This window comes from Meleagris gallopavo, chromosome 27, assembly GCF_000146605.3.
Source record: "Meleagris gallopavo isolate NT-WF06-2002-E0010 breed Aviagen turkey brand Nicholas breeding stock chromosome 27, Turkey_5.1, whole genome shotgun sequence".
NCBI classification, from domain to species: Eukaryota; Metazoa; Chordata; class Aves; order Galliformes; family Phasianidae; genus Meleagris; species Meleagris gallopavo.
Window position 1 is genome coordinate 990737 of NC_015037.2, and position 8991 is coordinate 999727.

Consider the following 8991-nt stretch of genomic DNA (forward strand, 5'->3'; position numbering starts at 1 on the left):
CCCTGTTTGTTTTTCCAAAGCAACTCTGCAAGTGTGGGTTTGAGAAATGCAGAGGGATAATTGGGGGCAAAAGTCAGCGAGTGAACGGACTTCCAAACAAAAGCAACCAGCCTGTGAGCAGCCACAGGAGGACCGGGAGGTCGAAGGAGAAGAGGAAGTCCAAGCACAAACTGAAGAAGAGAGTAAGTAGTAAAGGCAGCGTCTTTCATGGGCAAAAGATGACAAGAAATCAGTCTGTAGCATCATAACAAAAAGAGAAATGGTGCATTTTCTACCCCAAGGAGCTGCTTTTCCTGGTTTGTGCAGTTCTTGGCACGGTTTTTCCTGTCTATCAGATGATTTGTTTTCCAGAGGGGCCACATGCCGGAGGAGCCCAGCGAAAGCGTGAACGCACCCACCAGGCTGACACCACAGCTGCAGATGAAGCCCATGTCTAACAGAGAAAGGTGAGGAGAGTTTCACCGGTGTTTTTCCCCTCGGGAACTGAGGGTTGTGCAAATGCTGAACAGATATTTCCTATAGGATGGGGCACTGGGAAGTCTTGAGCAAGAAGTCGGGGTGGGATTCCTCACCACAGCCATGAGAGCTTTACCTCTGCACGTCTGTCTTTTTTGCCACGTGATGGTATTAATTACGGAGCGAGAAGATGACTCTTGAATTTTGTGTTGTGTGTGTAGGAATTTTGTGTTAAAACACCACGTGTTTCTGGTGCGAAACTGGGAAAAGATTCGACAAAAGCAAGAGGAAGTGAAGCAAGTCAGTGACAACATCCATACGGCGTCGCTGTACAGTCGCTGGAATGGAATCTGTCGGGATGATGGCAACATCAAATCTGGTAAGGCCAGCACAGAGTCCTCAGGTTGCTGCTCTCCTCCTCTGAGAACCCAAAAGAGGAGAGTTTTACTCCTGCACAGAATTTGTTCTGCTCTGTAAGCTCTGAGGAGCTGAGAAGTGAGTATTTGCAGTGAACTTAATGACAGACTGCGTTTGCTCCAGCACCATCAAATACTTTGAACATTCTTTGATGGCAGTAGGAAGGCAAAAAAGAAATCTGGAATATCCTTAGGATGGAATCAGGCAGTCTCTAGCAGCCAGCCCACAGGCTCATTTTTCCAAAGCAATGTATTATTGTTTGTGATAAACCTTCAGTTCTGGTAGGAAGGACTTCAGGCAAGACAGAAAAACAAGGATGCTGAGAACAGAAGGGTGCACTGTGCTCTTTCTGGAAAAAATCTGTATGCAGGGAAAAAAGGATCTGGATGGGAGAAGATAAATGAGCAATTCCTTCTTTAAATATGATGTAAATATTAGGAATGTGTGGTTTTGCTGTCCCAGATGCTGAGCTTAAAGACAAACAGAACAGACACAACCAATTACTTACGCGTCTTGCAGTCAGTTCTCATGCAGAAGATGATGTTTCTAGGCAGTGTTTTGTCATGGCACAATGACTGCAAGGAGCATGGAAGGTCCAGCTCTATTATCTTCTATTTTTTTTTTCCTGGAAGAGTTTGTTTTAATACATAAAAGCTGATTGTGTCACCGTTCTTTATGCTCCCCTGACCAGTGCTCCCTGTCCTAGGTCTGGGTAATGACTTGCTGCATTGGAAGAGAACACTGTAGTTCAGTCTTTAGTGGAATTCTTTAGCTGTAATTCCTTTCTGCCCTCTTTCAGATGTTTTCATGACCCAGTTCTCAGCCCTTCAGACCGCCCGCTCAGTCCGGACGCGGCGTTTGGCTGCAGCTGAAGAGAACATCGAAGTGGCTCGTGCTGCCCGCCTGGCACAGATCTTCAAGGAGATTTGTGACAGCATCATAGCCTATAAAGGTGAAGGTGACACCCCTGAAAGGTCTCCATGGAGACTTTTTCAGCCTCTGGAGCAATGGATTCTCTGAATGCAAAATATTAGAAATATAAAAAACCGCTTCTGTCAGGATTTTAAATAACCTTTTCCCTTTCTTCCCCTTCCTCCTGCTACCAATATTATCCTCAACCATATTCTCCACCACCGCAATCTGCAGATAATGCTGTTAAATCGATTTTTTTTCAGTATTTCAGCAAAACGGTGCCATTTAAACCTCAAGGAACCCATCCTGCATTTCGATTCACACAGTCTGAGCAGAGCAGCCAACTTCTTGGCACCGACTTGATTTCAGTTCCCCGATAGTGGAAGGGCCTTTTGATTTTATTAAACCTAAGTTGAATGTCGGTAGTTACTTTCCAAGTTTCACCCCAGTAATTGTGCTAATAAACTGTGTTCCCATTGCAGATTCCTCCAGGCAGGCTCTGGCAGCTCCCCTCCTGAACCTGCCCCCAAAGAAGAAGTAAGTTCTGCTCAGGGTAACCCATAGTGTTCCATAAGGGCTTTGCATCCATTTGAGATGCTGATGCAAATGACATTCTGCACACACCGTTCTCGTTTTAGAAACGCAGACTATTACGAAAAGATCTCCGACCCACTGGACCTTGCCACCATTGAGAAACAGATCCTGACTGGCTATTACAAAACTGTGGAAGCTTTTGATGGGGACATGCTGAAGGTCTTTCGGAACGCAGAGGTGAGGCTCCGTCTGATCCTAAGGCTCTTGCACACAGTGAGGGTATATCCGAGCTGAACGCTTTTCCTGACTCACAGGAACAAAAGAGAAAAAGATGCTGTGTAGAAAGAGAATTTCTGATAATCCTTTTCTGAAGATCAGACAGTCTGTGTGCTTCAGGTTGCTCTGAGTGCTTTTTGTTGCCGTAGGTTGGACAAATAGAAGGTAAAAAACGTGCGTCAGTAGCTAACCTAAAGAAACTGCAGTGCTTCTGGGCAGGGCTGAGTTGTTCCTTAGTGCCACACGTAAGATGGTGGTCTTGCTGCTCGGGCCAAGCCCACGGTCGTGTTATCACACCGGTGGATGCATCTTTAAGAGTGCATTCAAACAAACAGGAGGAGTGCGCTGAAAGAACGGAACCCGAGAGGGAAAAGCAGACGCATCCAAAGCTTTTAACTCTTTCTTTTGTTCTTCATTCAGAAATATTACGGCAGGAAGTCTCCAACCGGCCGTGATGTGTGCAGGCTGCGGAAGGCGTATTACAACGCCCGCCACGAGGCCTCTGCCCAGATTGATGAGATAGTGGGAGAGACAGCGAGCGAGGCTGACAGCAGTGAGACTTCAGTCTGCGAGAAGGAGAATGGGCACGAGAAGGATGAAGATGTCATCCGCTGCATCTGTGGCCTTTACAAAGATGAAGGACTCATGATCCAGTGTGAGAAGTGCATGGTGAGGCCGGGGAACGCAAAATGGAGCCCCTTTTCTGTTCACCACAACCAGTGGAACTCGTACCTGCAGCTGATTGCCTCAGTTACCTCCTCAGAGCTTCGTTTCCTCTCCAGAAGGATTGAGAGATTCCGTTTTCAAAAAAGGGGGGGCTGTCACTTTCTGAAACTGCCACAAACTCCTGGCCTGCACAGCCAGGGTCTGAGCAGTTAGAAGCTTCTGCACCAGCAGCTGCATAGAGATCGTGTCTGTGTCTCCCACCACGTGAAATAGCTTGGAGAAAGTCTTTAGTTGTCTTTGAGAAGCTTGTTTTCATGCCCTCCTTAATATTTCTGAGAAAGTAGGATTTATAAATGAGGTGTGTCACAGGAATTTCTAATTGGGATGCTCTGCTTTCCTAGGTCTGGCAGCACTGTGACTGTATGGGTGTGAATTCTGACGTGGAGCACTACCTGTGTGAGCAGTGTGAGCCTCGATCCGTGAACAGGGTAAAAACCAGCAATCAATTCATCACTGCAGCTACAGACTGAAGCAGTTGTTTGATTTACGTGCATTAACACTGCCACGGCCTGTGTGGGATTCCTTATAGCGTGGTTTTCTCGACACGTTGCCAGTTCTTCCCTATCCACATCTGTGTGTTTCCAAATGGGAATCGCTGCTTGTAGTGCCACTGAACATCTCTTTTCTTCTCTCCTCCAGGAGGTTCCCATGATTCCCCGGCCCCATTACACCCAGCCTGGCTGTGTGTATTACATCTGCTTGTTGCGGGACGAGCTGCTGCTGCGCCAAGGTGTGTGTGGTTCCTCCAAAGGCTGCCGTGATTTCCATCAGACAGGGGTGCACAGATCTCTGGCATCACCTCCTTTCAAACGTTCATCCCTGTAGAATTAGAAAGCTGCACTCTTTGCTCCTGTGGGAGTGACACGTAGTAAGGAACCTGAGTTCAGGCTAACAGCCTTGTGTTCGGCTCTCTGCTAGTAATATTTTTGTGCAAATGATTATCATCTTTCCTCCTTTCATTGCTTCTGCATTGGTTTTGCATCACTCTTTGCAATCATAGAGTCATAGAATGGCCTGGGTTGAAAAGAACCACGATGGCCATCAGTTCCAACCTCCTGCTGTGTGCAGGGTCACCAAGAGACCCATAGGGACCCCATAGGGACCCACAGATCCCCTGTAGGGACACATGGAGACTCAGTGAGACTCAGAGAGACCCACAGGATCATAGAATGGCCTGGGTGGAAAAGAACCACGATGCCCATCAGTTCCAACCCTTTGCTGTGTGTAGGGTTTCCAACCAGCAGCCCAGGCTGCCCAGAGCCACATCCAGCCTGGCTTCGAATGCCTGCAGGGATGGGGATCCACAGCCTCCTTGGGCAACCTGTTCCAGTGCCTCCCCACCCTCTGGGGGAAAAACTTCCTCCTCATACCCAACTTAAGCCTCCCCTGTCTCACTTTAACACCGTTCCCCTCGTCCTGTCACCACCCACCCTCACAAACAGCCGTTCCCCTCCTGTTTATCCTCTCCCTTCAAGCACTGAAGGCCACAATCAGGTCTCCCTGCAGTTTTCTCTTCTCCGAGCTGAACCAGCCCAGTTCCCTCAGCCTTTCCTCATAGGAGAGCTGCTCCAGCCCTCTGAATTAGGTAGCTCTCAATTAGCTAGCTCTGTCACATGAGTTTTAATGAAGCCTTTTACTCTGCTGGACTGATGAGAAGTTCTTTACAGGTGTGTATTTTGTGCCCATTGCCAGGTGATTGTGTTTACCTGATGAGAGACAGCCGCAGAACTCCAGACGGACACCCGGTCCGGCAGTCCTACAGGCTGCTGTCCCACATCAACAGGGAGAAACTCGATATTTTCCGCATTGAAAAACTCTGGAAAAATGAGAAGTACGTTGAAGGCACCTTTTGAATGTGAGGCATTCCCACCTGTCAGAACAGAGCAGCTCTGTGGAGGTCTTAGCTTAAAAACGCAGGGCTGAGCAGGGTTAACTTGCCAAGGCTTGATGATTTCCTGCTTGTCTCTGCATGTACTCCACTACTGTGAAGTCAAAGCACGTCCAGTTGGAGGTGTGAACATGGGATAAGAGATACAGCTTGCTGTATTTCCCTCACTGTTGGAAGGGGCTGAGAATACGCAGTGACAGCCGAATTGGCTCTGCTAACGAGCACTGGCTTGCGAAGGCATTGTAACGTGATTAAATGCTTGTGCCCTATCGATAGCAGCGCAGTAAATCTGCTGTGTTCATAAAGATGACGGTGGGAGCACCGTCCCCCTAGCAGAGGGGATGAAGTTATTTTCATCTGAGCTCCCCTTTCATCGCAGCCGTTGCAAAAAGCGCAGGATAGATAATAGAAAAATAAGAGGAGGGCATGAAAGAAAGTTGTATCACAGGCTTATAGAAATAGTCTTCTTTTTTTTTTTCTTTTGTTTCTCTCTTTCTCTTACCTACACATCTCCGAGCAGAGAGGAACGCTTTGCATTTGGTCATCATTATTTCCGTCCACATGAAACACATCATTCCCCTTCTCGAAAGTTTTATCACAATGAGCTGTTCCGGGTGCCATTGTATGAAATTATCCCCTTAGAGGCTGTGGTGGGAACGTGCTGTGTTCTTGACCTGTACACCTACTGCAAAGGTAAGGAAACTTAGGCTTAGGAATCACATTTGGGTTGTGTGTTAACAATAGTTCCCGCTGCTAAAAGGCAGCAGGCAGCTTCCAGGTGCTGTCTGTAGCTCTGGGGCTGTGATTTCTGCTGTGCAAGGAGCGAGGAGGCAGCAGCAGGGTGGTGCTGTGGTGGGTGAGGGTGGGAAAGAGAGAGCAGTGAAAGCAATTTCTGTGAATGTGGGGAAATATTTGATGTGAACGTACAGATTTTGCGAAGTGGAAATGTGTGCAGTGCTCAAGTGAAGCAAGGGGACGAACAGTGCCTGCCGTTGCACCCGCAGCCCTGCTTCCCTGGCACTGCGTCTGGTTTTTGTGCCTTCGCTTCAACCTGCTTCATATTTTTCTCCTACATTCTTTGTTCTGGATCTGCAGGGAGGCCAAAAGGTGTGAAGGAGCAGGACGTGTACATCTGTGATTACCGCCTGGATAAATCAGCTCATCTCTTCTACAAGATCCACCGCAATCGTTACCCCGTCTGCACCAAGCCCTATGCCTTCGACCACTTCCCCAAGAGACTCACTCCCAAGAGAGACTTCTCTGTACGTATTCTCACAGCTTCTTTACTTGTGTACGTGTTTTTGAGAGGCCCCTGGCTCTGTTTGTGCATGAAGCACAGCAAACCTTCAGGAACTGACACATAAGTGTACGCAGGCTGGATGGAAATTTGGCTAGAAACAAAGCACAGAAAGAAAAAGTGACTCTATGCAGAGAATATGCAATTTGAAACTGAGCAGATGTTGAGTGAATGGCGATGGGGAGGTCTGAAGCTTGTGGTTTCTGACAGAAATCGAGATGGTAATTCCTTGTGACTGGGGAAAACCTTAAAGCTCACTTTTCAGCAGCAATTCTGCAGCTCTGAGGTGATGCTGTGTGTCTCAGAACCACACAGCATTCGGTATTAACCATAATCCCTGTTCTTGTTCCAGCCCCACTATGTACCAGACAACTACAAGAGGAATGGAGGCAGGTGAGTCCTACGAGATGGGTGATCCTGCTTGTTGGGTGCCCCACGTTCTTCCTACCCATCTCCCGAGTGCAGTGGAAATAGTAAATAGAGATTATGCCAGAACTAACGGGAAGGGAAAAGGGAATGAGGGAGAAGGGAGAGCAGCAGCCTTGGTGTTGTTCCTGGGCGCTGCACTTAAGGAGGAGCACAGGAGCCATTTTGCTCCTTATCAGAGCTGAGTGTGGGAGATGGCAGAGGCAGCACAGCGGTGCCAGCCCGTGTGCCTCCCTGCCAGAAGGGGGATCTGATCTCAGCACGTGGTGCTCTGAAAGCAGGCAGGGCTGCTGTGTTCCACTGGAGCCTGAAACAATTTAAATGCTGTTTTTCTTCCAGGTCATCCTGGAAATCGGATCGCGCGAAGCAACAGATCAAAGACTTGAACCAGGAGGAAGAACCTCTTCCGCTCATGGAGGACGTGTTAGGAAACCAGGAGCAAGCTGGGAGTGAGGCTCCAAGCCTGGAGGAGCCAGAGAAAGAGGCAGTTCCCAACGAGAGCTCTGAAACAGAGAAAAAAGCAGAAGAAGGCACTGCTGACACACGGCAGCCGTGCAGTCCGGAGGAGAGGCGGCACATCCAGAGAGAGAGACTCAATCAAATCCTCCTCAACCTCTTAGAGAAAATCCCAGGGAAAAACGGTGAGGTCTTAAGCTGTAGTTACACAACGGCCTTTCTCACAGTTTGGTGGTTTGTTCTTCTTCTGCTCGCTGCAGGCTGCGTTGATGAAAGAAATGCCTTTGCCTGAATATTGCAAGCAGACACCATTCGTGTAATCGGTTTTCTTTGCAGCGATGTTTTCTTTTGCAAAAGGAGCATTTTTCAGTACCTAAATGAAATTAATAGACAGCTCTGTGTGATATTTTAAGCAACCACTGAGACTTTCTGAAGTCGTTCCCTCCCTCCATCACTCCTTGTTGACAGCAGAGAAGCATAACAGACACAAAGAGACTTTGGAAAGTGATTTTTGACTTTTAGCGTGGGTTCTTTTGGTGGGATTTTTTGGGGTTTTCCACTTCTAAGCTGTGCAGTGATGGTGTGATGGTCGCCGTGGTTAAGCAGGTCCCTGTTTTTAACTGCAGTGTCGTTAGGAGCTGTGACAGTGGAGATGCAGCAGTGTTTTGCTGCAGGTTGTCCTTGTATGTCCAGCGTTGCCCATAGAGCTTGTGCTCTGCTTGCTGCTCTATGCCTTCTGCAGACTGGTTGTCGTGCTGCAGCACTCTTGGTGTGACCTAGAGAGGACACAGATAGCCTCAAACAAACCAGGCTGCTGAGAGCCTTGTCTAGAGGACTCTGGTGTCACTGTGAGCGAAGCCCTCCTTGAAAGGGCTACGAAATGGAAATGGTAGAAGTGTTTCTGGTGTCTCCATCTTCACCCCTGGCCTGTGGTCTGTTGCAGCTATTGATGTCACGTATTTGCTGGAGGAAGGATCGGGAAGAAAACTGAGGAGACGCACTCTGAGCATCCCGGATAGCAGCTTCAGAAAGTGATGTCACACGAGGAAGCCGTGGTCTGGAGGCTGCTACAAGGTCTGCTGAGGACTCGAGGGCAGGAGCCCAACTTCTTGTGCACCAGCCAAGGAAAAGAGGGCAGCAGCAAACTGACAAACTGACAAACAGTTTAGCACTTAGATGTCTGGGTTGGCAGGTCGCCCTGCCCTGCTCTGCAGTGCTCTTATGGTGTGTGTGTTGTTGGGCGTGCCTTGTATTGATGTTAGGTACTGAGAAAAACCTCGTGGTTCTTTGTCCAGGATGGTCAAATTTAATTTATTTTTGCTTGATATTCCCACTCAGCGGAAGAAAAAAAAAAAAAAGAAAAAAGGATGGGGAGGTTCAGAAGGCTGAGGAGTGACACTGAGATGCCCCCCATGTCACCAATTAACCCGTGATTGTATGAGATACTGCTGGCACCGCCGCTGCCGTATGGTGAACGAAACCCAGATGGGAGGGGAAGGCCCTTAAGGGCTGCCCTAAAGTCGTGGCCTCTGATTTGCACAAGTTCCAAGAAGTGAGAAACGTCCCTGAGTGTGCAGAGGGTGCCACACGTGTACCTTTGGTC

At 48.4% G+C, this 8991-nt stretch overlaps 1 protein-coding gene across 2 annotated transcripts in view; it reads left to right on the forward strand.

The window, feature by feature from the left end:
• Positions 1 to 8753, forward strand: part of ASH1L (ASH1 like histone lysine methyltransferase) — a 35059-nt gene extending 26306 nt beyond the window's left edge. For both annotated transcript variants that reach the window (XM_010723937.3, XM_019623127.2), the window contains exons 13-27: positions 21 to 182; positions 352 to 446; positions 678 to 835; positions 1673 to 1825; positions 2268 to 2322; positions 2424 to 2556; positions 3016 to 3264; positions 3663 to 3749; positions 3961 to 4051; positions 5014 to 5152; positions 5730 to 5902; positions 6305 to 6471; positions 6859 to 6899; positions 7272 to 7573; positions 8332 to 8753. In XM_010723937.3, coding sequence (XP_010722239.1) covers positions 21 to 182; positions 352 to 446; positions 678 to 835; positions 1673 to 1825; positions 2268 to 2322; positions 2424 to 2556; positions 3016 to 3264; positions 3663 to 3749; positions 3961 to 4051; positions 5014 to 5152; positions 5730 to 5902; positions 6305 to 6471; positions 6859 to 6899; positions 7272 to 7573; positions 8332 to 8423 — 2097 coding nt within the window. In that variant the 3' untranslated portion in view covers positions 8424 to 8753. The remainder of the gene's footprint in view (positions 1 to 20; positions 183 to 351; positions 447 to 677; positions 836 to 1672; positions 1826 to 2267; positions 2323 to 2423; positions 2557 to 3015; positions 3265 to 3662; positions 3750 to 3960; positions 4052 to 5013; positions 5153 to 5729; positions 5903 to 6304; positions 6472 to 6858; positions 6900 to 7271; positions 7574 to 8331) is intronic.
• The last annotated feature ends 238 nt before the right edge of the window (positions 8754 to 8991 follow it).